Here is a 27,956-nt window from a genome sequence, read left to right as displayed (position 1 = left end):
AGTTCACATAGGCACAGTGCAAGAAAGTTGCTGATTCCCAGCAGTAGAGATCTTCCTGTATTTGTATATGAAAGCATCAGTCTTTCCAAGACTAACCCCATAGATGCCATCTGGCACCAGAGACCCAAAACATCTCTGTCAGCTGCTCGGAAAGGATTCTTCAACACCATTCCCCAAGGAGGAAGAATTCCCATCAATATTCAGGGCTTTTGCAGTGGCGGTTTCACTTGCGCCATCAGAAATGGCATTAGGAGACACATTTTCAGCACACTTGGTAATGCCATCCATGCGCTTATGGAGATCTTGGCTCAGCAGCAATACAATAGTGCCTCCAACACGAAGTACTCTGGCAATTGCAGGAAAACTGAAGGTTAGGCGTTCATCCTGCCTGGCATTCATTCACCCGTGCAGAACTCAACACTGCTGACACTTCAGATGCCAGTTGTATTCGATAAAACACCTAAAGACGTTAAGGGTCATGGCTCAACTCGGTAAGCTACGTCTCCAAATGGAATTTAAATGCCCTATCTTCATAACTCTTCCTAAATGGGAGAACTGGGCCCTATCCCGACTCCCAAACATTTCTGACCTTGGGAGTTCTTTCCATGGCGTTAGCAGGGAAGATGGACCCTATTTTTTCACTCTTAGTATTCTTCCAAGGATTGAGGGCAGTTATCACTTTCAAATCCTGTTTTTGGGTTGCATAAGCCTCCACCAGTCTGCAAAGGAACAGCTTCCCAGGGCAGCAAGAGCTTTTCAGGTTAAGGCAATCCTGAAGCTGGCCTTTCCCTTTGGAAACTTTAAAAGGTCTGACCTTTCCATGTTCCACTGATCCTTAATGGCTTTCAAACTCAGGAAACAGAGGAAAATTTACCATTGTTTGCAATCCACTTTTCCTTGTACATGAGGAAACGTTACACTTGGCTTTGAAAGGGGGGGGGGGGGAGACTATCCTGGCTCTGTTCACAGCAAGTGGTTTGAACAGTCTTACTGGTGGGGCTCTCCTGGTAATGGTCCCTTCCTCGCCTCCACCTTCCCAAGGAAATATTTTGCTTAGGATGGCCCAACAGAGCAAATGAGACCAGAAGACAAGCACGGCCAAAGGGAGGAATGGTCAGCGTAAGCTGACATAAGATTGCCCCGCCGCTCTGTGGCGCTACCTCACCTTCCTCACCATCTTCCCACCGCATTCCTGCATTGGGTGAGCGAGACCAACACTCGCTGAAGACCCATCCTACAGAAAAGGCTTGTTTTCAGCCAAAAAAAGAAAGAAAGGGGCAGATGGTTTGAACCACCTGTTAGAAGCGGCCCGCTATCAGCTTGGCTCAAAATGACAGGGTGAGAGATGAAAGGAGGCATCTAAAAGCAGACCAGGTGGCTAGCTGGACATGCCAGTACACGCTGACAGAAAGCAAAATGCATACCCCCATTTTCTGGGCTGAGATCCTTCCTGACAAGGCAGGCTGGTAAAAGCTTGGTTGTGAACCCAAAAGGAAAGCCATTTCAAAAGCTCACACAAGCAGCTCATTCCTTGTCAGCTTGCACTGCCATCAGCACTTCCACAGCTTGCAAGACAAGCCACAACAACCTTTACCGGACAAGTAAAGGACTCAGACTTTCACAGCCTGCACAGGATCAGATTACAGAGCTGGAGAGTGTTTGGAATAAAGCAAACCTGAAGCTGACTAAACGCTTCAGATCGCAAACCATCATGACATTTACACCAAGCCCCAAGCATGTCAAAGGCCACACGTACCTCTCCATTTCCTGGAGAATATCCGGAAGGAGCTGTATGTCTTTTGTGATCTTGAACTTCTTCCCAAATGGAATATCCGAAATCACAGTGTCAAAGCTTTCTGAAGGCAACGGCAATGCTGCAGAATAAAGGCAGGTCTTTACATCCAACTATCAGAAAAATGAACAGCAGCTATGCCCTCATTCACCTTACAAAACTGTAAGATCCTTCTGGACCCTTCCTCACAAACGGCACTACGAAGCTACCAACCCAATGCAGACTGGGAAGAGACAAATGCACGAGAGCGTGGTTTAGCCTGCAGAGTCCCTGTTACTGGTGATACGTTTGCCCCAATAGTGAGACTCTCCAAACAGGGGACTGCATGGGTCCAAACTAACTGGTGCTTCTCGACTCACAGTACATCTTTACAAGCAAAATGCAAAAGAAGAGCTAACCTTGCACGCACTTTACTTGGCGCAGATGTTCAGATGCACACGTATGAATGGCAAGGAACCACACGTTAAATTCCCCTCCATCCCCCCCCTTCTCTCCCCCCGCAAGAATCTGGTTACAGCCACAATCACTTGGATTCCGTTGGAGCTAGTGTCTTTGAAGTATCTCCCCGGAGTTTCTGCATCCTGGGAATAGTCAGTTCTCTTGACCATGAGGCAGCACTGCACCCTTGTGGTGATGAAGGCCGGCCACGTACCAGGCTGTGCTGGCCAGAGCGTAGCCAGCATGTGAAAGGACAAGACTATGGGTTCTCCATCCCTCAGGATGCTCAAAACTCGACTGGTCAAGGCCCTGAGCAACCTGACCCAGCTTTGGGGTTAGCCCTGCTCCGAGCAGATGACAGGACTAAAGACCTCCAGCGGTCCCTTCCCACCCAAACCCAGATGTGATTCTGTGCCAGCCTTTCCAGAACTGGCTGGAGAGGGTTCTTGGACCACCCTTGGAGCAACACTTGCAGCACAACAATTTTATAACAATTTTATCTACAAATGGAAGGACAAGTTACCTACAGTCCTTCTCAAAACATGCAGAAGTAACAGCTTCTGACCAGCGACAAAGACACCAATTACTTGTTCAGTATTAGAAAAGCTTGACATCAAAGTACCTTCCATTATCCTAGAAGCCAGGGCCAATCACAGCTTTTAAGTAAGAAATAAAGCTCGCTCTCTATATTCTTACAGAAAAAGAAGTAGTAATGTTTCTTACCATCTTGGTAAGAAGTAGACATTGCAAGGTAAGAAAATATGCATACGCTTCATCACCCATGCACAGGGAAAAACACCCAGCTTTTGTCTGTCATTAATTTCATAAAGGACTAAATTAGACTCAGGCTTTGAGGTCCAGAATAAGGTCATAAAATTATTACCTTTTCCCCAGACTAGCTCATGAACTGAGAGCAAACAAATTCCCTCTCCAGGAAAAAGGCATCGTCATCTAAAATACACCTACTGCAAAACATTAACAATTCAACACTGAGCTTAATGAGTCCCTACTATTACTCATTTGGTACATTTAAGCCACATTTTGTCTGGATTTGTCCTTGCTGTGTTTCCTGAGACATAAAAAAAACCTCTCACATGGTATGTACTCTTTGTGGTATTCACGCATTTACCATTAAGACAGACAACTACTGCCCATGTCTGACAATTATTATTTTCATTGTCTTCTGCCAAGTTTATTCTTGCCAAAGTTCAGGGGGGCAGGGGGAGCGGGAGAACAAATAATTATCCGTTTGCTAGCATTACAGAGTCGCTACTCAGCTATTTGCTGGGAGTTAGTTCTACTACACATCCCCCCCAAGAGAACCTATACTACCGGTATAATCCCAGAACCACAAGAAACTTCAAACGTCTCACTTGGAAAGCCTACAGACACACCTTTCACAGAAGCTCTAAGTAACTCAATCTTATCCATCAAGCCTGCAGTCCTAATATTCACATCTGCACCCTCTAACTGTGAATCACTTATATCAGTACCCCAGCGTTGTAAATAGTTGTAAGATAAAATGCTGGACTAATCAAGCGTGCGTCAAACATACAAGGCCAAAGCTAACGAGTACATTGCATACAAGGCCACAGCTAACGAGCACATTGTGAGAGACAGATAAGTACTAGCAGAAACTGGAGGAGGACAACCAAAACTGTGGCAAATGGCAGTGATGAGCCAATTTGTGACCATATAAGGAGAAGGGCCCAAAGGTTCAAGAAAAGTTCACCTCCTGCAAAGACCACAAGAGACCATGAGAGACCTCCAGAGACCACCTAAGACACCTGAAGATGCTCCTAAGGACTCATAATGCATGCGTGAAGGACTATGCAAATATTATAATTAGTTCCTAGAAATATAATGAATATGCATGATTTTTCCAAGAAATTATTATGAATATGTATATTGCAGAACCATATAAGGGACAGTTGATGCAACATACAGTGTGCACGCTGGGAGGAGAGATCCCCCATGCACCTGGCCGAATAAAGTAATGCCTGCTCTTTAATACACCCAGTGTTAAGGAGTTTTATTCCCGACTTTTGGTGACACTAGTAACAGGCTTCCTGTTCAGAGAGAAAGAGAAAAGCCATTTTGTTGACAAACAGGTCTATTTATTTCATAAACCCTTCTCAGAACTGCCTTGTTGCACAGCTCCTCCAGGACAAATCCCTTGCTGGGCGATCTACTACCACTACACAGAGCAATACCTAGACCCAGAGGACAGAAGAATGGGGGAAGTCTGTGCTGTCTTCACTGCTTTCACGTTCTGCTCAAGACACTTGTAACTTACAGAAGTATTGAGGCTATGTCCTAACAACAAGATCCTAGCTAGCTACAGACAGCCACGCTGCCTCTACTACTGATTTATACTGATACAGCACCCACCTGCACAAGTACGTAGAACTTGGGTTTCACATTCCTGTGGAGGAAAGTTTGTACTAAAACACTTTTAGCAACTGCCTAGAAAGATCAGTTCGGTTCCAGCTTTCCAGTAATGGACCTTGGTATAACTGTGCGACAGATTTTTCTTGATGCAACTACAAGCCATCTTGCAAAGGTCCTGACTATTGCAGCTGTGGTACTCACGGGCCACTCTTTGGCAGCTTCCAGCAGTATCGTTCCTAGCCCACACATGGGATCCAGCACAGAGGCCCCCACCTACAAACATAAAGGATTATTGCATCCCAAGCAAGACAGACTCCTCTCCCAGGACAAAGCTTACTCAGGGATATACACATCACCTACATACTCCCACTGAATCCAGCATAGGTAACAATGATCACTGGTTTACCAGGCCAAACTTGCTTGAAAGAGAATATAGTTAAAAAGCATTAATAGTTTCACTAAAGACAATGCATCAATGCATCTAGCCTTGAGGTGACATTTAGGGGAAAAAATAATGAGTGGACTGCAGACAGATACTGGTACCAACTTAATCTGTGGAAAACATCACACTTGCTTCTGTCTTCCCTTGGGAGAACCACCCCAAACAAGGTTTGAAGCCTGGACAGTGAAAAAATCTTGCCATTTAGACATATATCTGCACAAGGAGTAACACCTCTGCTGAGAAGGACCTGGGATTACAGCAGATACCTGGTTGAACAGCAGGTGACAGTGCACTCTGATCACAGATAAGGCAAACCCCGCCCACATGCATTAGAGCATGGAGCATTGAAATCACCACACCTCTTCAAAGCTTCCAGCTCCATCTCTGACGAGCAGCAACCCCCCCCGCTTCATTCAGGACTCTACATCTTTGCCACGAACATTCACTTACACTGATTTCAGCCAGAGATGCCGTGGCCCACGCAATTGTTGACCGCAGTCCTGCTGTTTTGATATACTCTCTGTTTGCCAACGGAAGCCTGCAGACAGCAAAAAAATCAACCTAAGATAATGGTACAACCACCCAGAAAAGCCCATGTAAAATGAAAGAACAAATGAACTGGACAGATCTGCAGACAGACAGACAGAAACCACAGTCTGCTTTTATCCATAACTCACTGCAAAGTCTGGCCTACGTGCTCAGGTAAGCTCCAGACAGACCACAAGACTAATGTGACAGTCCAGTGAATATTCAACCAGAAGATAAATACTCACAGTGGACAGCAAGACTATTTAGAAGAAGTTATGCCTGTTCTGATACTGCCAAGACAAATCTGGTGAGCAGAATGCCTGCCTGAAAAGAGGAATCCCCACCACAGAGTGAATGTCATTAAGATGTACAAAGATCCGAAAGAGGAAAAAAATTACATTACAGACTCTCAACCTGACATGACAATAGCTTTAACTCATTTAAACCAGACACAGAAGATGTTTCTACGAACTTCTGATCCTAGATTTTAAGAACAAAAATACATGCTTTAGACAATTATGATTCATTGGAAGAAATCACACTAGGTCATCTGAATGCCACTTTAAAGAGGATTTAATATTTAAGCAAGCTGGGAGGGCAATTTTGTCAGCCAGGAATCCATCAGCAAGCACTTGAATCTTTAAGGGAACCAATTTTTGTAATGCTGAATGGATATTTTTAATTATGAAACCATTTACTCTAAGCAGGAGAAGATTATTCACTGTGTACTAGCACTCAGCTATTCACACACACACTTTTTTTTAAAAACAAACAAAAAACCCCCCAAAAAACCCAAGTGCCGCTAAGCAGTATTTCAGATGGAAGGCAAATGTGGGTAATCCTTCCAGAAGCATAGGCAGCTCAAAGAAATTGTCCTCCTCCATAGAGAGCATGCCAAAGGAAGACTGAGCTCCCCAGCAGGTCTTGCATGGCTGCAGTCCCTCCCCAGGAAGCCCAACGAGAAACGTGATGCTTTTGAAATATCCCAGTCCTCAGCACTTGAACGGTTTCAGAGCAAAAATCTGGACAAGAACAAGAGCCCCACCTGAGGCTCAACAAAGCCATATTTGATGGACAGCCTGGGAAAACCAGAGCCAGTAGGTGAACTCGGAGCTTTTACAGAAGGCCTCAGACCTCCCAGCGTCAGCGCTGAGAGCAGCTTCCATACGCCAAGCACAGGGATGGAGAAACAGCTTGTCAAGAGCAATGAGTCCTTTCCAAGGTCTCCAGACAGCTCGCACCATGGAGGGTGCCTTAAGCAAGCTGCTTCTCAGGGACAGGGTCTAGGAGGAGGCTCTTCCATAGACGGCATTCTCAAGTCGAGTTCCTCGAGAACACAACCTTGCTGCTCACTCTCTTCCCCTACAGAGGCTAAACTACCTGCCCAACGGCTCAGGTGATCTCCATTTTCAACAGAGTCAGAGTCCAGCAGTGTGTAAGCGTGCTGGATCCTGAGACATCGCCCGTATGGCTCCCTCCCCTCACGTACCGGCCCATACTGGCCATGCTGGTATTTAAGTGCTCTGGAAGGCATGTACACAGTGGCTACCAAAAAGCTTTGCTCAGCGCTACCAGATGATTTCTAGTTAAATTCAGCAGCAGAAAGACAAACAGGGAGAGGCCACGGTCCTGAGTGCAAAGGGAGCAGAGAACAAAACAAAAGATATCGGGGGCAATTCTGGAAGCAGCAACAGGCCACCTGGCAGACAAGCACCACTACCTCCAGATTGGGGTCCCACAGATCAGCCTGCCACCCAAACTGCTTCACGAGCGCTATGCCAAGGGCTCTTCCGATCTCCTGCAAGGGGGAAGAACAGTCACAGGCAGTAAAAACAACAGAATTAAGAAAACCACAGGTCACAGCCTTGACTGCACAACCCTCATGAATACCTGGGAAAAGAAAGAGTCCCTCTTTACCCCCGCCAGGAGAACAAGTCGTACAAAGGCCAGAAGAGGTACAACAGGGCACAGCAAGCGAGCGAGGGGCAGAGCAAACACACCGTAGGACAAAATTATTATCACTCAGCTGGAGTGCAGGAGGCTGAAGTTCAAGTCCTGCCCAAGGTACAGCAAAACTGGTCATCATCTCAGGATTCTCCCTCACACGTGCAAAATATTTCCGATGGCTGTAAACTAGATTACCTAAGAGAAAACCTGTGAATGCACAACTACAACTCACAATGTTAATGCTTTCATGGCATCTAGAAAGCTCTGACTACCTTCAGAGTACCAGAGTTCAAACACACAGCACAAATTTAGGCAAACATTAGTGCTGGCAGGCTCATGTGTCCCACCTTCCCAAGGTACTAGCTTTAGTGGGCAGGCGGGGTGAAATCTAGTTAAACTACTGTTACCTTCAAGTAAGAGAAATCTACATAAATTGCAGCTACACAGGGTTTCTCCTTTAATTTTTTAAATTTTCCTCACAGTAGAAAGATATTATAGATGAGAAGAGGGCTGGACGGAAAGGGCCCCTGGAGGTCTCTATGCCACCACTCTCTCCCAAGGACCAAGATCCATCCCCCTTCCAGGACACCTCCCAGGGCTGCACCACCCTCCTGGGGAACAAGTTCTCCCCAATACCCAACCAGAGCCCACCGAAGCTGCAAGTTCTGGCTTTTGCCCTTCTTCTACACTGTCTGCTGCAACTGAGAGGAGTCTGGGTCCACTGTCCTTGCAATGGCTCTTGAAGTAGCTGTAAAGTACTATCAGATCACTCCCCAGACTCCACAAGCCCAGCCACCTCAACCTCTTACCTTTACTTATCCACAATAAAAGGCATTGATTTGAAAAACATTCAGGGCAATAGTGCCCAGAAATTAACAACAGCCCTTGTATTTCTACCCGTTCAAGGTAAATGCAGGTTAAGGGCTTTTTCAAAAAAAATCCAGAAAAAGTTTCAATCAGTCTGTTATTCTAAAACATACAACACACAATTGAAATGACAAATAAACTACACACCTCCCTTCACCTTTGCTAAATTCTTTTAAAACATAGATACTTTAGCATATCTGTGAAAGAAGTATTTTGGCAATCGCTCCACTACAACGACAAGAAACTCTCAAACTGAACCTAAGCTGCTCATTCACAGTAGGTTTCTCTCCACTGCTTTTGGAAAGGTTGATACCGAATAAAAGAAATACTAAGGAGACATACAGTTCTCTTTGTCAAAACAAAGTAGCTAAATGTTCCGTGGATAGATAGACTGGACATTCCATAGATAAAAGGAAGCCTTGAAGCTCTGTGTACAGGGGTGGAATGGATAAGGAAGTTCTGCTGAAATCAGCTAGCTAGCACAGCTGGGCCAAAAGACAAACTGTGCAGGCAAAAAGACTGAGTTCAATTAGCAGACACGGTGAGGAAGACTATCGACAACCACCAGAGGACCCTGAAAGACCACCAATGAACATAAGAGCGCATGCGTTAGAGACTTTTACATATGTTAATGAGTTCCAGGCAATAACATGAATATGCTAATGAAATCTAATGAATATGTATATTCTGATTGTACATAACTCTGGTAATTGAGAGATTCGGCGCACACTAGGTGGAGCGATCCCCTGTGCGCCCGGTGCCGCAATAAAGAATGCCTACTTTCTAAAACTCCAAATTGAGTCTTAGAGAGTTTTTAATCTGCCGACTTACGGTAACAGTTTTGGCGACCCAGATGGGACATTGCTTTTGAGTCTCGACGGATCCTGGGATCGCGGAACCTCAGCCGGCACCGAGGGATTCTCGGAGAGGATTCCTCCCGATCCCCGGACCGAAGAGCCCCTGAGCGAAGAACACTGCTTTGTGAGTAATAAGGCATTCTTTTGGAAATTTTAGAAGGGGTTAGACTCTAACCCACTAGGGGTTAGAGTCCCCGCTACCTGCCCGTCAGACACAGCGAAAGCTCTGCAGGGTTGGGTTTAAGACCCGGGTAGGGGTTAGAGTCCCCGTTTGGAAGGGGTTAAGAGTCCCCGCTCAAGATAAACATCAAGAGCGACCGTGGTAACAATTATTGTAAATACTTGTCTATTATTGTAAGTATTTGTCTGATATAGTAATTAGTTATTTGTATTATTGTTGCTGTACAAAAGGCTCGTCTGTGTGTGTGATTCTATTATTGTAAGTATTTGTTTGTAGTTATTTATATTGTTGTTGTACAAAAGACTTGTTTGCGTGTGTGATTCCCTGTATATAAAATGGGTGCCGGATCATCCATGGGTGGGGGAATCTTAAAGAAATCACCTTTGGGTTGTATTTTAAAGCATTGGAAACAAATTGCAGGATCCTCTGGTGGGGTCGCAAAAAGGGACGATCTAATTAAGTATTGTAATCAATGGTGGCCACTATATAAATTAGAAGATGGAGAAAAGTGGCCAAGGAATGGTACTTTGAATTATAATACTCTGTTACAACTAATGCTGTTTCTAAGAAGAGAAGGAAAATGGGATGAGGTATTGTATGCTGATATGTTCTTTACATTAAGGCAGCATCCTGAGTGCCAAAAGGAGTGTGGAATTAATTTGGCCCCAACTGATCCTCTGGTATTGGCATTGGAAAAGGAGAAGCGGGAGAGAGAAAAAGAGAAAGGGTTAAAGAAGTGTTGTTCGGCATGCAGTATTGGACAGAGATGTTTGAAGTTGACCCAGAATGAGCAGGAAGAGGATTTAGAGATGTTAGTGGCTCCAGGGTTGAGGCAGAGACCTCAGAATCATGAATTTGAGCCCTTTGGGGCAGAGGGTGGATTGGACAATGAGTCCGAGAGAGACGCTGCAGGGGCCACGCTGGTGGCAAGGAGAACTCGTAATCGACAGAGAACCGCATTGCAAGCTCCATTGAGAGAAGCAGTAGGGAATGACGGTCCGGTTATAGTGAAAGTGCCTTTTTCGATTACAGATCTAAATAATTGGAAAATAGCTGCCGGTAGTTATAGGGATGATTCCGATCGAGTGGCTAATGCTTTTGAAATTATGATAAAAACTCAGGATCCAGACTGGAAAGATATCGAAGTTATCATGCAAGTACTGTTTGATAGTACAGAGAGGGAGAGGATTCGTAAGATGGCAAGGACTCAGGTTGAAGCTCAAATAGCGGCAGGGACATTACAAGGACAGTTGGAGCATCATTTTCCCTCGGCAGATCCTGGCTGGGACCCTAATGATAATGGACAGAAATTGTTATTAACACAATATCAGAGGTGGGTTCTGTTTGGTATAAGAAATGCTATACCAAAAGTGATAAATTGGTCAAAATTATACGAGATTAAGCAGGATAGAAAGGAGTCTCCCACCGATTTCCTAAATAAATTGAAAGAAGCTACTCGGAAGTATACCACTCTGGATCCTGAATCAGAGGAAGGGAAGAATCAGTTAGCAACTTTATTTATCAGGCAGTCTGCTGATGATATCCGAAGAAAGCTGCAGAAATTACAAGGAGCAGATGCCAGGGACCTGGGAAAATTGTTGGATGTGGCTTGGGTGATTTATAGGAACAGAGATCAGCAGAAAGAAAAGGGAAATGCTAGACTGACTGTGGTACTAGGAGGAACTTATGGTCCTCGAGAAGGACCCAGGGGAGGATTTAGAGGCGGTAATCAAGGAAGAGGACGTGGTAGAGGATTCCCAAGGTCCCCAATAGGAGAGACACAGTGTGTCTATTGTAGAAAAAAGGGGCACTGGAAACGAGAGTGCCCATTATTGCAGAAATTTGGGGAACAAGACACTCCTGTGTTAGCTGTAGAGGCAAGAGACTGAAAAAGACCGGAAGAATCTTCCCCACCAGAGCCTCTGGTTAAAATTAAGCTGGGGGAAGATGAAACTGAAATAGAATGTTTAGTCGATACAGGGGCCACCTATTCAGTTTTGAACACAAAGAAACATGAGTTAGGATATGATACTGTGAGAATTATTGGTGCGACAGGAAAGCCGGAGACACGACCCTTCTTTAAACCCTTAAAATGTAAAATTGGAAAACAATGGGTAATGCATCAGTTTTTGTATCTACCAGGTGCACCAAAACCTTTAATAGGACGAAATTTATTAGAAAAACTAAAAGCTGAAATAAAGTTCAAAAATGGAGAAGTAGAAGTGTCAATGCCTGAATCTAAATTTGTCCAAGCCTCAATATTATTATTGCAGGAAATTGAGCAGGTGGAAAGAAAAATCCCGGCTGAAGTTGACGATGCAGTGATTCCTGTTGTCTGGGCAGGAGAAATACCCAGAAAATCAAAGAGGGCTGAACCCGTAAGGATAGACCTTATACCAGGATCAGCACTGGTAAGATTGAAACAGTATCCCTTAAAATTAGAAGCTAAACTTGGGTTGGTACCTATTATACAGAAGTTTTTGGAATATGGGTTATTAAGAGAATGTGAATCTAAGTATAATACTCCAATTTTACCTGTTAAGAAAGCTGACAGGAAATCTTATAGGTTAGTCCAGGATCTGAGGGCAGTGAATCAAATTGTCCAGGATATACACCCAGTGGTAGCAAACCTGTACACACTATTAACTGCTCTCACTGAAGATCAGTGATGGTTTACAGTCTTAGATTTAAACGATGCCTTTTTCTGCATCCCACTTGACTCCAGAAGTCAGGAATTGTTCGCCTTTGAGTGGGAAAACCCTGAGACGGGAAGAAAGACTCAATATATTTGGACAGTATTACTGCAAGGACTTAAAAATAGTCCAATGATTTTTGGAAATCGACTAGCAAAAGAGTTAGAATTATGGAGAGAAGACAATAAAAATGGAGTAATGTTACAGTATGTTGACGACATCCTATCAGCTGGGAACTCCCGGGAAGAATGTTTGGAACTGACAATCAGTTTATTAAATTTCCTCGGACTTAGTGGTTATCGAGTGTCAAAAGGGAAGGCTCAAATTTCACAAGAAACTGTAATATATTTAGGCTTTGAAATTCTGAGGGGACAGAGACAGTTAAGCAGTGAAAGGAAAGAAGCTATTTGTCAACTTCCAGAACCTCAAAACGTTCATGAATTGAGAACCTTTCTAGGAATAGTGGGATGGTGTCGCTTATGGATTGCTAATTATGGACTGATGGTAAAACTCTTGTATGAGTTACTGAAATCATCAAAAGGTCCCCTACAATGGACAAATGAGAGTTGGAATGCATATATTCAACTTAAAAGGGCCTTGATGAAAGCCCCAGCTTTAGGGCTGCCTAATTTAGAAAAGCCTTTTGAACTATTCACTTATGAAAGACAAGCAGTGGCCTTAGGTGTTTTAACCCAGCGCTTGGGAGAATGTAGATGAGCAGTGGCATATTTTTCCAAGCAACTGGATCCAGTAAGCCAGGGATGGCCCGGATGTTTAAGAGCAGTGGCTGCAACGGTACTGCTAATACAAGAGGCTTGGAAGCTCACCATGGGACAAAAATAACTGTTTATGTTCCACACATGGTAACTACAGTATTGGACTAGAAGGGTGGACATTGGTTGTCTCCTAGTAGAATGCTAAAATATCAAGTAGTACTAATAGAACCAGATGATGTGACTTTAAAGACTACTGCCATAATTAATCCTGCCATGTTCCTCTCAGCTCGACAAGAAGAAGGTAAACCTGAACAAGACTGCCTGCAGACCACTGAAGAAGTCTATTCAAGCAGGCCTGACTTGAAAGATATTCCCTTGCAGAATCCAGATTGGGAACTACACACGGACAGCGGCAGCTTTATGAAAGAAGGAAAGCAGCTATCAGGGTATGAGATTATCACTGTCCAGACGGTGGTAGAGGCACAAGCATTGCCCACTAAAACATCTGCCCAAAAGGCTGAATTGATTGCCCTCACTCGGGCTTTGCAGTTAAGTAAAGACAAGCGTGTAAATATTTGGACTGATTCGAAATATGCTTTTGGAATAGTGCATGCGCATGGAGCCATCTGGAAAGAAAGGGGGCTATTGTCCACACAAGGGGCAGAGGTGAAACATGAGGAAGAAATTTTGAGTTTATTAGAAAGTGTAAAAGCCCCTGCTGCTGTAGCTATTATGCATTGTAAAGCTCATCAATCAGGACGAACCACTCAAGAGCAAGGAAATAAGCTGGCTGATTTAGCTGCAAAGCGGGCTGCAGAAAAAGGCATAGAGGAGAAAGTGCTAGCTATAGTGCCGGAGAAGAGAATCTCCCTCCAGAAAAACCCTATTTATGATAAGCAAGATTTAAAATTAATTGAAATTTTACAAGCAGAAAAATGAGAAGATGGATGGGCAGTTACACCTACAGGTCTAGTAGTAATACCTCATTCCCTCATGAATAATTTAGTAAAGGAGGAACACAACGCTGTGCATTGGGGAACTGAAAATTTGCTAAAATATTTGCAGAAGTCGGTTATTAGCAGGAACATGGTGGAAATTATTAAATCAGTCACACAAAGATGTGAAATATGTTGTAGGAACAATCCAAAAACACAGAATAAAATTCAATTTGGAAAAACTGCTGAGGGACAGGCACCTGGGGAATATTGGCAAATAGATTTTACCGAATTGCCAAGAAAAGGAAGGCTAAAGTATTTGTTGGTCCTCGTGGATACATATACAGGTTGGCCTGAGGCCTTTCCTTGTCGCACCAATAAGGCGAAAGATATAGTAAAAATATTGTTGAAAGAAATAATTCCAAGATTTGGAGTACCTTTAGGGATGTCATCAGATAGAGGTCCACATTTTATAGCCAGGGTAATTACTGAAATAAGCAGATTATTAGGTATTAATTGGAATTTACATACCCCCTATAGGCCTCAATCTAGTGGTAAAGTAGAGAGAATGAATTACACCCTTAAGACTCAGTTAAGCAAAATATGTCAGGAAACCTCAATGAATTGGACACAAGCTTTACCTCTAGCTTTGTTAAGAATTAGAGTCCAACCACGAGGTAGGCAACATCTCAGCCCGTACGAGTTGACGTACGGACAACCGTACCAAATACCTGGACTGCGAGGAGAGATGCGAATACAAGGGGAAAGTGATGCAAGAAATTACTTAATTGCCCTCGGGAAAGTTTTACGAGAATGTCCTGGTTTCAGCAGGGATAGAGTTAATTTCCTTCCTAGTAGCTGGTACAGTGCTGTGTTTTGGATTTAGGGTGAGAACAATGTTGATAACACACCGATGTTTTAGTTGTTGCTAGGTAGTGTTTACACTAGTCAAGGACTTTTCAGCTTCCCATGCTCTACTGACTGAACAGGCTGGAGGTGCACAAGAAGCTGGGAGGGGGCACAGCCAGGACAGCTGACCGAAACTGGCCAAAGGGATATTCCATACCATGTGACGTCATGCTCAGTATATAAAGCTGGGGGAAGAAGAAGGAAGGGGGGGACGTTTGGAGTGATGGCGTTTGTCTTCCCAAGTAACCGTTACGCGTGATGGAGCCCTGCTTTCCTGGAGATGGCTGAACACCTGCCTGCCCATGGGAAGTAGTGAATGAATTCCTTGTTTTGCTTTGCTTGCGTGTGTGGCTTTTGCTTTACCTATTAAACTGTCTTTATCTCAACCCATGAGTTTTCTCACTTTTACCCTTCCGATTCTCTCCCCCATCCCACCGGGGGGGAGTGAGCGAGCGGCTGCGTGGTGCTTAGTTGCCGGCTGAGGTTAAACCACGACAGAGAACTAAATAGATATGTGATTTTAAATAAATCTATAGGTCTTGATTCCCCAGCACATCCATTCCAGCCTGGAGATTGGGTATACATCAAATCTTGGACTTCTGAACCGCTACAAGAAAAATGGAAAGGACCATTTCAAATCCTGTTAACTACACATACAGCAGTTAAATTAGACAGAAAGGACCATGGATCCACTATTCTCGAATTAAGAAAGCTCCTGCAGAACGGAAAGCAGAATCAAGACCACCTCTTCAACTGGTACTTAAAAGGATATCTAGAGCTCCTGGTACATCTTATCAATTGTTGCAATCAAATTATACATTAAGTGAAGATTTATTGCCTGCTCCCATCGAAATGAATCTTGCATTTGGTAAAGAAACTATTACAACACAATGATCTGTGTCGACTGTTAGAATGTGTCCAAAATAATGGACACAAAACTCTAATCACCATTCATCATGATACAAAAGAAATATGCCAAATCTTGGAAAGAGTGAAGAAGGATGGAAAACATCATTGGTGGGAAACTCTTCTCGGATGGTCACCGACAGCAACAGGAGTGTTTAACCTTACACTTCATCCAGTCGTAATTTTACTAACTTTAATATTAATGTTTGTTGCTTATAATTATACTTATACATAAAGGTTTGGTACATGACGAGACAAATAACACAACTTAGTATATACTATTGATATACCCTGTCTTCTATGCACTATCCCATTTGCTATTGAACTTTGTTAACTCTCTTAATGAAGCGAGGATTGTAGCTTGCTAGCTACGAATCCTCAAAAGAAAAGGAGGGATTGATACCGAATAAAAGAAATACTAAGGAGACTAAGTATTAGTTAGTCTTACTAATACTTAAAGTTCTCTTTGTCAAAACAAAGTAGCTAAATGTTCCGTGGATAGATAGACTGGACATTCCGTAGATAAAAGGAAGCCTTGAAGCTCTGTGTACAGGGGTGGGATGGATAAGGAAGTTCTGCTGAAATCAGCTAGCTAGCACAGCTGGGCCAAAAGACAAACTGTGCAGGCAAAAAGACTGAGTTCAATTAGCAGACACGGTGAGGAAGACTATCGACAACCACCAGAGGACCCTGAAAGACCACCAATGAACATAAGAGCGCATGTGTTAGAGACTTTTACATATGTTAATGAGTTCCAGGCAATAACATGAATATGCTAATGAAATCTAATGAATATGTATATTCTGATTGTACATAACTCTGGTAATTGAGAGATTCGGCGCACACTAGGTGGAGCGATCCCCTGTGCGCCCGGTGCCGCAATAAAGAATGCCTACTTTCTAAAACTCCAAATTGAGTCTTAGAGAGTTTTTAATCTGCCGACTTATGGTAACAGGGTCTTCTAAGGAAGTCTTGCTTTCAGTCTGGCAGTCCTGATCGGTGTCTCTCTCTCTGGTACCTCTCTCCAGCTTCCACTTGACATTCCCCAGGCACAGGCTCTCTCACTTGTTCTGTTTTCTGCCTTTTAGTTGCAATGTTTGTCTCTTCTTCTGATTTTCTCTTCAGAGGCAAACGGTTTTCTTGAGAGACATCATCTTTTTTCCGCTCGCTCCCATGAAGGTTTCACCAAATAGAAATAACGTCCAGCCAATACTTTGGTTCCTCAATGACAAGGCTTTTAATCTCATGCAGCATTTTCCCTGGAAGAAAAAGCAGTTTCAGGTTAAGTAGTTCAGTCTCAGCACCTGATTTTCCTACAGATTGAGAGCAGCTGTTAACAGAGACTGTGTTCAGATTTCATTCATGTGGGAATCCAGGAACCACAGCAGCAGCAGACATCACAGGCACAGCTGAGCTCTCAACACCCACGTACCCCACCAGCAGAGACCCAGGCATCCCCCCGATTACAAGCTCTGCAGAACCAAGATTAAATCATGCAGGGGTTGAGCTCTGCAGAAGAATTCAGCAGCTCTAGAAAACCAGACCACCACCTCTGAGAGTCATTCCCAGGGACGGAGGACCAGCCTACCATGCCATCCTGCTCAGAAAGCACTTGGTCCAGGATTAGAGATGAGGGACACTTTCCGGGATTGGAAGACAGACATGAACATGAATCACTGATTCAGCTCAGAATAAAAGCCACAAGTTTATTCTTTTAGAAGGGAAATCTCTCCTTGCTATTCATCAACCTGCCTTCAATTCTGCAGTCTCTGAACACACACCTAAACTTACACCCGTGGGCACCCTTGAGCTAGCTACAACAAGAGAGGCACAAGGAATATAGAGGCCAATTCACTTACAAACCTTGAAGCTGGTCAAGGGGGGCAGCAGGTATTTCTAGTTCTCATGTAGAATCACGGTTAAATTTGATCCTCAAAGCTGAAGGCCATCTGTAATCTCCCCCCAAAAAAATCCCACCAGCACGCAGATATCAATCCATCTTACATGAAATTCTTATTCCAACACTAACAAAGAATGTGACCTGACTAGCTGAGATTTACAAGAAATCTGTGTACTGAACAGTTAAGTGACACAGGATATACATCTGGATTCACTTCACCTAAAAGAAATGACTCATTGTTAAAATCCATACAAGGTGTCCAGAGCTGGACTTCAGTTTCAGGGTGGGGTGGGTTTTATTGGTTTTGTGTTTTATTTTGGGTTTTTTTTTGTTGGGGGGGGGGGGCAGGTGGTGGTGTTACACATACACATATATGTACAGTGCCAGCAGAACACAAGCTGGTAAGACACCTATTTAGAACATTTTCAAAGCAATTTTCAGCAGAAAAAAAGCATTGAAAACATATCTGGGTGAAAGATACTTCAGAATTGATTATCATCAATTAGAACTAGAGCTGTTAGTAAAAAAATAAAATAAATCAAATATTAATTTTATAAATAGGACTTGGGCTGGGGCTTCACGTTTCTGCACACACCCCCTGTGAGCAAACCGGAGGGGATGACCCGAGGGCAGGAGTCAGTGCCGTACCTTTATTTCTAGAAACTACAAGTGGGGGTTGTTTCTTAAGCAGTAGAAACAGTCGCTCTCCAGATTTCAGTTTCCTCAGCTCGCCCGGCTCCGCCTCTGTGCTGAAGAAGACTTTTCCTGAGACGCAGTCCACCTCAGGGGAAAAACAGAAACCAAACCAAAGCAGAAAGGTGTTTTGGGTGAGCACTTCCAGCAGCCCCTCACACCCGCTCGCCCCTTCGCAGGGAGGAGGGCAGCGCAGACCTCAGCTCACCGGGGGTGGCGAGGGGACACGGCCTGACCGAGTGGCAGATGTCCCTGCCCACGGCAGGGGCGGCGCCAGACGGTCCTTAGGGGTCCTTCCGACCCAGACCCAGACCCAGACCCAGACCCAGACCAGACCCGACCCGTGGGGCCCCACGCAGGTGGCGGCACAGCCCACGCCGCGGCCGCCCGGCTCCGGGGCGCGAAGCGAACGAAGCCGCGTTCCCCGCCGATCCGCACCGCACCGCCCCGGGCGGGCACCGGCGCCGGCTCCCCCCTCACCTCCGTGGCACCGAGCCGCGCCCGCACCTCCCGCGCGAGGAGGGCCTCCAGCCCGCGGCCCGCCGCCCTCAGCGCAGGCTGGGGGGCCTGGCGGGACCGGCCCTCCTCGGGGCGGCTCTATCGCGGTGAGCCCGCCCTGGCAGCAGGCTGGCGGGGCAGGGCGCAAACCCACACTGCCGCCTGCGTCGGTACCAGAGAAAGGTGTCTAAAAGCACCTGGTCCGGAGTGTATTTGTACACTCGGGGGGACAAAGCTTCACCTGCCCCCACGGGACGGCTTCACCGCTAAATGCCGTTATCACCGTGGCGGGAGGTGACGCCCTGAGGGACCATCAGTGCAGGCGGCGAGATCAATTACTGCAGCGCAGCTCTCACTCGTCCTGTTCCAGCAGAAGACCGCGCCACCGCTCCTGAGAGGGCTGATGGGGGAGAGGAGCTTTGCTGTGGCGCAGAATTGGTGTCTGCATCCACACCATTTGGGAGGAAAATCTGTAGACACCCCCCGTGAGTGATTCAGCACCCACGGCACCGGAGGAAGCACCAGCAGGGCAGCTGCGAGCCAGCAGCTCCCCCCGACAGGCGACCTGCTCTGCTGCAGGATGTGCAGGAACTTTTATTCTCCAGACTACTCTGCTGTATGGGGCAATGTTCTCATCCCCCCTTCCCACTTATTTACGGGGGACAGAGCCAGAGTGTGAAGTAACACAGGTCTCATGAGTCACATATAGTCCGGTCTTCGGGTGCGCCCAAAAGCAAATGCTCCAACGGTAGCAAAAGTGAAATTCTGTCTCGCCTACCACAGCTCACACATCTCTGGATTCATTAAAAAACTGTAGCAGCCCCTTGGCTGGAGCAGCGCCATCTGTGCTCCAGACCACGCTGGTCTCCAACAAGCGCTCAAAAGCCACAGGTGGCAGGATCCAAACCAGCCAGAGATAACAGATTTCAGTAGAAAATTCAGACTTTAAAAATACTCACGGTCTTGGTTCCCTTCCCTCAGTCAGCCAGGGATCGTTTCCTGATTTTTATTTCTCTGTAGATGGACTCTTGGCCACCCCTGGAACAGCAAACACCAGCTGAGCACGCTGCAACACGAGCCCAACAATGGGGTGTGCGACTCCGATGAGGAACGGGAGTCTACCTGCAGTGTAAGTGGTCAAGGCCAACACCTTCTGGAAGCAGACACCATTTTAGGTTCTTTAAATTGCGGGCTCTCAGCATGTCTTTGTCTGAAGACAGTTACCCAAACCCATCAAACTCAGTGAAAAATAGAGGTCCCCTCAACACAGCCGCTATCTTTCACTATTTGTGTTTTGATGCCTGTGAGAAATGAGCTGGTTAACAGCTAGGGGAGAGCTGGGGAGAAGGTTTTGGAGGAACTGGAGGCACTAAAGAACCTATACAGTGCTGATTGATACACACTGGCCGAGTGGAACACTGCAGCTGCCTTTCACGAGGCAACATGCTTCCCTTAGTGACCTGCTGCTGCCATGTGGGAGAGCAGCTGCCAGGGCAGTCGGGCCACGTAGCAGTCTCGGCAGAAATCCGGCATTTCCAAGGAGCCTTCACCCCAGCTGGGCATCAGTGCAGAGTAGCTGTGTGCTCATGTGAGGGCATAGGGATGGAACATTTTCACAAGAGTACCGAAAATCCTCTTTGGCCACACCACAGAGTTTTCCTCAAAGAGCTGTACGTTCAACAAGGTGAGTCTCTCTCTCTCAGGAATCATTTTTCCCCCCCTCAGATGAAGGCTCATAAAACTCAGCCCTGGCCATTTCAGCATAAAGCTTACCAGCAGCTGATGGACACCCACAGAGCAATACAGGTGGACGCTCCTGTCTTTGCTTGTCACCGCAGCATTTCCTTACAAGAGGAGGTTTTTGGTAGGATATTAGTTGAACATAACTCCCCCCGCCAGTTCCCACAGCCCTGCCCTTTGGTTCCCTATATCCCTGCTGCATTGCCCTGTCAACTGTGGCAGAACAGCCGTTGCGTGTGGCCAAGCTACGAGCTCAGCTCTAAGAAGTGACACAGCTGAAGCACTTGTTAAAGCCTAGTCAGGACAACTGAACTGGTTTTCTTCCAAAGTGAGAAATTTCTTAAATTTTCTGCACGAAAATGAATCCGGTTGAAACTACTTTAACGTGCAGCCCTGAGAAAAGCCTCTGATTACTAACAAGGCCTATTAGCACAGTGGAAGTTGGACTAAGTTAAAGCGGTAGAGCAGCATTGGATAACTGCAGGAGGAGGATCCATCAGTGTGTTAAGGACCTGGATCACAGCCTGAAGGAGGGGAACATGTATTGCAGATCCAAGAGTACGTCAACTTAAAATTTTCTTTCATTGCTTTGATGCTATGTTTTTATAGAAGACCTCCACACTTGTAAATTGAGCTTGCTAGATTGCAGCCGCATACTGCAGAAATAAGTAATCTCTCTGAAGAATCCTTCTGTGGCCTCGCCCTGTGATCCTTCGAGACAAGCAGTTCTTTCCAAACTCTGTAATTTTCCCAAACTATTTAAGTTGTAGCCGTATATTGCTGAATATGGAAGCTATGCCTGGATGTCTCAGACCTGTGATGCACTGTGCACGCATTGTACTTAATGCACCAGAAGTTATGTTCTGGTTTCTTTTTTAATGAAAGTGAATAACTGGGTCAGTTCTTATCATGCTGAACAAATGCATCTCATCTTACAACTTTGGAAACTCTCTCATCTCTTAGTTTTGATCAGCCATCTATGTTTTTTTAATGCTGAAAAAATAGGAACTCTTATTTTTTTCCACCCTACATTCTATAAGCTGAGAGACTGCGGTAAGGCACCAGTCACAGAATTTTATTTTAAAAAGAAATTAAAATTATCCATAAAATACAAGGAGTTCAGAGCTTGTTAAGTGTGGAACACGGTGGCAAACTGAGCTTTTACTGGTTTCTTCTTTGCAGGAAGAATCCACAGCACAAGCTAGAATACAAGCACACTGCACCTCCAGGTAAGCTAAGTTGTTTAACAGAGCTCAAAGCGGGGGGAAAAACCCGGCCCCAACACAGCAATGGATAAAAAGAAAAGGGAATAAAATGCTTTCAGCTACTTTAAGTGAAGAACACTGTATTTGCAGCTTGCTATGTATTACACTGTGCTCTTGCTTTTCTTATGCTTGAGGTCTTGCCCTCGTCTGTGATAAGGTTGCTTGGCCACTGCAGACTTGCAGTCACTTTGTCAAATGTTTTTCAGCTGAAGTGAGACACAATTGATGTGGTTGGTATGCTCCTCTATCTTCCATATTGACAAAAGTGCTGTATGGCAAGTGGATATTTTCATGAGTTTAGTAGGTTTTATTGAGAATTAAACATGGTATAGTGTGGTATTACTGGCTCTCTGTATTCTGCTTGCCCCATACAGAGCTGGAGTATTACAATGAAAATGGGGAATATATTTAGGTGTTACTGCAGTGTTTCTCAGCATTTCGAATGGATACCGCAGTAAATTATTTCTATAGCTTTTCTCCCATCCCCATAGCAAACTGTGCGCACAGAAATGTTTTATGTTTTAACTGCATAGATTTAGATCTTAAGACTTCGTACTTAATTTTTATTCTTATTTTTATTTTGATAGGAAATCCTCAGGAAACATACAATTTTAAAGCCTTGGGATGCTCTAAAACAAACATCGCATGCATGCCTATCATCTTGATGACCATCTCATCTGGTCAGCTTTACCATAGCAGATTGGTATGCTGGTGTGTCAAAGGCATACTGCTAATGTCAGTGGCAGGAATTTTTTTCAGAGAAGGTGTACGAGTTGGTTGTAGTGCAATCGTGGACAGGAAGCACAAATTCATAAGAAGCCTGAGGAAGGGAGCAGGACTTTTGTAGCCAAGGCCCCTGGAAATAGTTCAGGCCGGGGGGATGTTAGTGAACTTGGGTTTAGGAATAAGATAGTAGTTAGTGTACTTATCAGTATAATATTTGTGTATTAAGCTAGGAAGAACAGGGTGACTTGTCCTGCGGCATACTCTGTATGGAAGCCTGATAGTAGCTTGGATTCACCTTCCGAATAGGCTCCTTAATGAGTAGTTTTAGTCCATTTTCTACTGGCTGTCATAATCTGAAAGGGCCTACAATGTTCAGGCCTTTTGGGGCTTGTATGTAACAGGATTTTTCATTCTACAGCAAGTTAAGAAGGCTACAGCAATCAGAACTGGGAGAGCATAGGGTAGGGATACGATAAGATATTTTAAAGTAGAGAGTCAGGTCATGACTAGGTGTGGTGGGGAAAGAGGGGAGCTAGGGAGAGGATTTGAACCTCTGGGTAAAGGGCTTAAGCCTTTTGCTTTTGCTGAGCTCTGCCATGCTAGCAGTCCTTTTCTAGGACAGGGGATGGTATGGGTGGTCTCTTGGTAGTTTAGCTGAGTTTGTTACTTAGAGGGAGGCATGCTTGTACTACTGGCCTCACTTTTCCAGTCCTTCTGTACTAGGGAAAGTTCATCATGGATAGAAACCGACCTGGATTGCACCAGTCTGAGCTCAGCTCATGTAGGACTCGTAATCGTTGAACAAACCAACCCTTAATAGCAGCTGCACTTTTAGGATGTCCTGATCCAACATTGATATCATAAACGTCCTTGTCCACATGGGCTCTTGGAGGAGACAGTGCTGTTACGGCTGAGTAGTTTGGTCTATTGGTCCACTATATTGGGTATGGTCGCTATTAGGACTTTGAGGGGTTGCTCTTGGTTAAGAGGTGTGGTGTTATTTTTGGCAGATTTGTTTTTCTCCACGGTCGCTCCAACTAATGTGGGGGTGGGGGTGGGGACAGTGAACCCAGTGGGCTTGAGCTTGTGTGTAGTGGCTTCTGATTTTTTAGGTTCCACAGTGTCTTCTCATTTTATCTATATATTCCTGCTTTTGCACGGGAAGATCATGATGGTCACTGATTATGTGTAAGAGACGGTTAGGGCAGGCATCACCTTCAATCCTTGGTCAGCTGAAGGCTATATTTTTGGTAAATAGTCGGGCCTTGAGTTTGCTTAGTTCCTTTTGCAGATTTTAACCTTTATGATAGATACTCCTGAATTGGGTTAACAGGGTGGGTTTAATACCTAATCCTGTTAAAATTGAGATGTTAGTTGTAATGTGTTAATAATGTAATGATGTAAGCTTGCACTTGAGAGGGAGAGGCCCCTAGTTACTCACCTTAGCATTAATTCTCCTATTATTGTTGGTTGGCCTGTTGGTGATAAGGGAGTTGTATTGGTTTTGGATTTTTAGGTGTGGAGCTTTGAAGCACCCGTTGGTGACTGCTTAAAGGCCTACGGTGTGGGGAATAAGAGGTGAGTAGTTACCTGCTAGGGGAGATTGTGTTCTTTTTTTAAAGGAGCTGTATCCCCTTTAAATTGCTCATGATTTACTACAGGGGGGCTAGATTGAATGTCTGTGGAGGAAAATTAAGAGAGAACTTAGACTCATTTCACAGGCAACCAGCTTGGTTGGCTTTTCACCTCTACTAACAAACCATACCATTCTTTTGCAACAGAGTTGAGTTTGCTCAGTGATAGCTGCTTGTAAGCAGCTTGCTTGGGTTTTGGGATGACAAGCTTAAATTCATTTTGCTTTGGTGTTCTTGCTAAATCATGATGCAAGATGTACGAGGGTTTATCTTTGCTATTTATTGCTGGAATTTTTATTACTATGTTATTTTTCCCTTACAGTACAAATCTCTATTGTGCCGAGGGTCTTTTCTATTGCCTATACTAAGTGGAAAGAATGCTTTAGTTTGGTGGTCATTTCTAGTTGTGGTTTGGCTGGGCTACAGTTGGGCTTCAAGAGAATCTAGTGGGTAGCAGATATCTTGCAGATGTAACCTGAAGGCTTTCAGCTTATAGTTATGTCTTGGTGTGCTAAGTGCACTGTCTGGTACACTCACGTTGTTACAGCTTACCTCATCTTCTGCAGACAGGCGCATTAGCTACAGGGGTTTGTAGCTTGTGAGGAGGATGGCAGGCAGTATGTACAGACCCCAGACCCAACTTAAAGGGGGTCTCTGTTGTCCTGCTTTACTGCTAATACTTCTAGGGATGATTCAAATCTGTTTTTGTAAGTTTTCTATTTTAGAAAATGTAATCCATTTCTTCTGTCTCATAAGCTATACCTTGTTAGTGGGGTCAAGTGTGTTATTTTCACTGTTACGCTCTAAGGGGAGGTGAGCTGGCGACAGTGGTATGTAGTCTGTCTTGGCAATGGGTGGTTGGTGGATCATGGCTTAGCAATTCTAGAACAGGCTTGTCTATGTGGGTTTGGAGCACAGCCAAGTCCTTAGAGTTTTAAGCTTTTGTGCTCCTAGTTCTCAGGCAGATACTTTGGTAAAGTATCAAGATTTAGGGCTAGGCATAGTGGCATATCTAGTCCCAGTGTGTGTCTCAGCTTTTGTGGGGTTTAATTAATCGTGGATGCCACGATCATCTTGAGGGTGGCTTTAGGTGCATCTTAGGCTTATGACAGCTCAGTTACATTTTGATCTTCGTTGCCTTGATAATATGTTACCACTCTTTACACCATATTACAGTTAATTTGGGTCTCGTGTGTGACTATGGCAGCTGGAAGAAGATTTATCAATCCTAGGTGTTGTTATAAGTCAAGTTTACACTTATTGTTTAATGTTAGTTACTGCTGAGTAGCCATGGGGTGTAGCTAAGTGGTGTCACCTAAGGGGTCTTGGGCTACAACTTGGGTGTGCCTGGTGCCCGGTCCTTTTTCCTTAACAAGGCGACCAAGGGAATTTACACTGCGTTGCAAATACTTTGCTGTATATGTCTAGGAATCATTAACGGTAAAGTTAGGACTATGTCTTTTGTCCTTGGCTGCGTGTGGTGACAATCTTGGCAGCTTCAGTGCATGGACATTCAGTGCTACAAGAACAATTCTTTGTTTGTTTGTTGTTTGCTTTTGTTGTTTGGTTTTTGCTTGCTCGTTGTTTGTTTCTTGTTTGTTTTTATGTTGTTTGTTGGTTGGGGTTTTTTTGCTGTTTGTTGTTTGTGCACATGTAGGGCAGGTTCTTTAAGTTGTGGTGCATTGTGTATGTTTGTGTATAAAATGTGTATTTAATTTATTAATACGATTCCAGTGCTGATGATACATGGGGAAAAAAAAAAGTGTAAATAAAATGTGTGTTAACAACACAGTGAATATTTGGTTGAAAGTAACTGGTGGTGTTTAGGATTTTAGAGGAAGTGGGAAAGTAAGAAATTAGGTACTGCCAGCATTCACTAAATAGCAGTGTAAGTAAGACTGCATGGGCACACCATAACGAAAGGTGCATCACTGTTAAGATGATTCACCATACACTCCAACCATCTTATTAAGTTATCCCTGAGGACCAAAATTAGGCCACAAAGACTAGTATGCTCAGTCTTAGATTGATCTCACCAGAGCCAGGTCCAAAATAGAGAAACCTCCAGCGTGGGCTGCTACACAAAAGGGGCCAGGACTGAAAGCTGTAGGCAGCCATCAGCTTCCCTTTGCAGCCCTTCACTGCCCACCAACACTGGAACTCTGCGCTTGCTGTGCCACCTAATCTTGAACCTCGCCAGCTCCCCACTCCAAACCAGAATGCCGTCAACCAGGGCTACCGCTCCGAAGTGGCCAGGACTGTAAGCACTTGGTGTTCCTCCACTTCTGCATCAAGATTACATGCTACAGTGGCTGCCTATGGATTAGACACAGTAGTGGAGAAGACAGAAAGTTCTTTGTGTCCCCACAGAGTCCCTTCATAGCGCCTTCACACCTCCACCAAAACTGCCCTCTGGCTTTAAATCTACCACCTAATCTTGAACCTGGCCAGCTCCCCACTCCAAACCGGAATGCTGCCGAGAAGGGTTTCCGCTCCAAAGTGGCCAGGACTGTAAGCTGTTTGTGATTCTCCACTTCTGGTTTGAGATTACATGCTAACAGCCCCCACCTGGAGGTCAAAAACAGAAGCGGAGAAGACGGAAAGTGCTTTGCGTCGCCACAGATTCTCTTAATAGCTCCTTCACACTTCCACCAAAACTGCACTCTGGCTTTAAATCTACCACCTAATCCTTCATCTGGCCAGCTCCCCACTCCAAACCAGAATGCTGCCGACCAGGGCTTCCAGTCTGCAGTGGCCAGGACTGTAAGCTGTTGGTGTTCCTCGACTTCTGGTTCGAGATTACATGCTACAGTGGCCACCTGGAGCTTAGACACAGAAATGGCCACGAGTGAAAGCTAATCGCAGAGATCCCCTTACTAGCTTGTTCATAGTTCCACCAAAACTGCACTCTGGTCTACCACCTAATCTTGAACCTCGCCAGCTCCCCGCTCCAAAACAGAATGCTGCCGACCAGGGCTACTGCTCCGAAGTGGCCAGGACTGTAAGCTGTTGGTGATCCTCAACTTCTTGTTCGAGATTACATGGTACAGGGGATGCCTGGAGCTTAGACACAGGAATGGCCAGGAGTGAAAGCTCTTTGCAGAGATCCCCTTACTAGGTCATGCATAGTTCTACCAAAACTGCACTCTGGTCTACCACCTAATCTTGAACCTGGCCAGCTCTCCGCTCCAAACAAGAATGCCGCTGACCAGGTCTTCTGCTCCGTAGTGGCCAGGACTGTAAGCTGTTTGTGATTCTCAACTTCTGGTTCAAGATTACATGCTAACAGCCCCCGCCTGGAGGTCAAACACAGAAGCGGAGAAGACGAAAATCTCTTTGTGTCCCTGCAGATTACCTTGATAGATCCTTCACGCTTCCACCAAAACTGCACTCTGGCTTTAAATCTACCGCCTAATCCTTCATCTGGCGAGCTCCCTGCTCCAAACCAGAAGGCCGCTGACCAGGGCTACTGCTCTGAATTGCCCAGGACTGTAAGCTGTTGGTGACTCTCCACTTCTGGTTCGTGATCACGTGCTAACAACAGCCGCCTGGACCTTAGACACAGAAATGGCCACGAGTGAAAGTTAATCGCAGAAATCCCCTTACTAGCTCATGCGTAGTTCCGCCAAAACTGCACTCTGGTCTACCACCTAATCTTGAACCTGTCCAGCTCCCCGCTCCAAACCGGAATGCTGCCGACCAGGGTGTGAAAGACTGAAAGAGTTAACGTCTCAAACATTGTGGTAAAACAAGTCACAGTCTGCATAGCAGCAATAAACCTTAAATGAGAGGTCAGATAACTCAGGACGCGGAGGGTGTGCTGGAGGGTGCGCAGTTCCTTGTTTTGATAGGCCCGGCATGACAACGCACCATGTATGGCCAGAGGTCATACAGAGTT

At 45.0% G+C, this 27,956-nt stretch overlaps 1 protein-coding gene across 1 annotated transcript; it reads right to left on the bottom strand.

The window, feature by feature from the left end:
* Positions 1-3: 3 nt before the first annotated feature.
* On the bottom strand, positions 4-24,634 carry THUMPD2 (THUMP domain 2 tRNA and snRNA guanosine methyltransferase). The gene is given in 14 exon segments (XM_076335337.1): positions 4-346; positions 1,757-1,874; positions 3,625-3,728; positions 4,289-4,299; positions 4,823-4,894; positions 5,514-5,601; positions 5,916-5,969; positions 7,313-7,389; positions 8,585-8,713; positions 16,562-16,619; positions 16,621-16,861; positions 18,151-18,283; positions 18,676-18,792; positions 24,611-24,634. Coding segments are annotated over 14 exon segments (1,569 nt in total).
* Positions 24,635-27,956: the final 3,322 nt, after the last annotated feature.

Source organism: Aptenodytes patagonicus, chromosome 3, assembly GCF_965638725.1.
Source record: "Aptenodytes patagonicus chromosome 3, bAptPat1.pri.cur, whole genome shotgun sequence".
Classification (NCBI taxonomy): Eukaryota; Metazoa; Chordata; class Aves; order Sphenisciformes; family Spheniscidae; genus Aptenodytes; species Aptenodytes patagonicus.
This window is presented reverse-complemented; position numbering and strand designations above follow the sequence as displayed.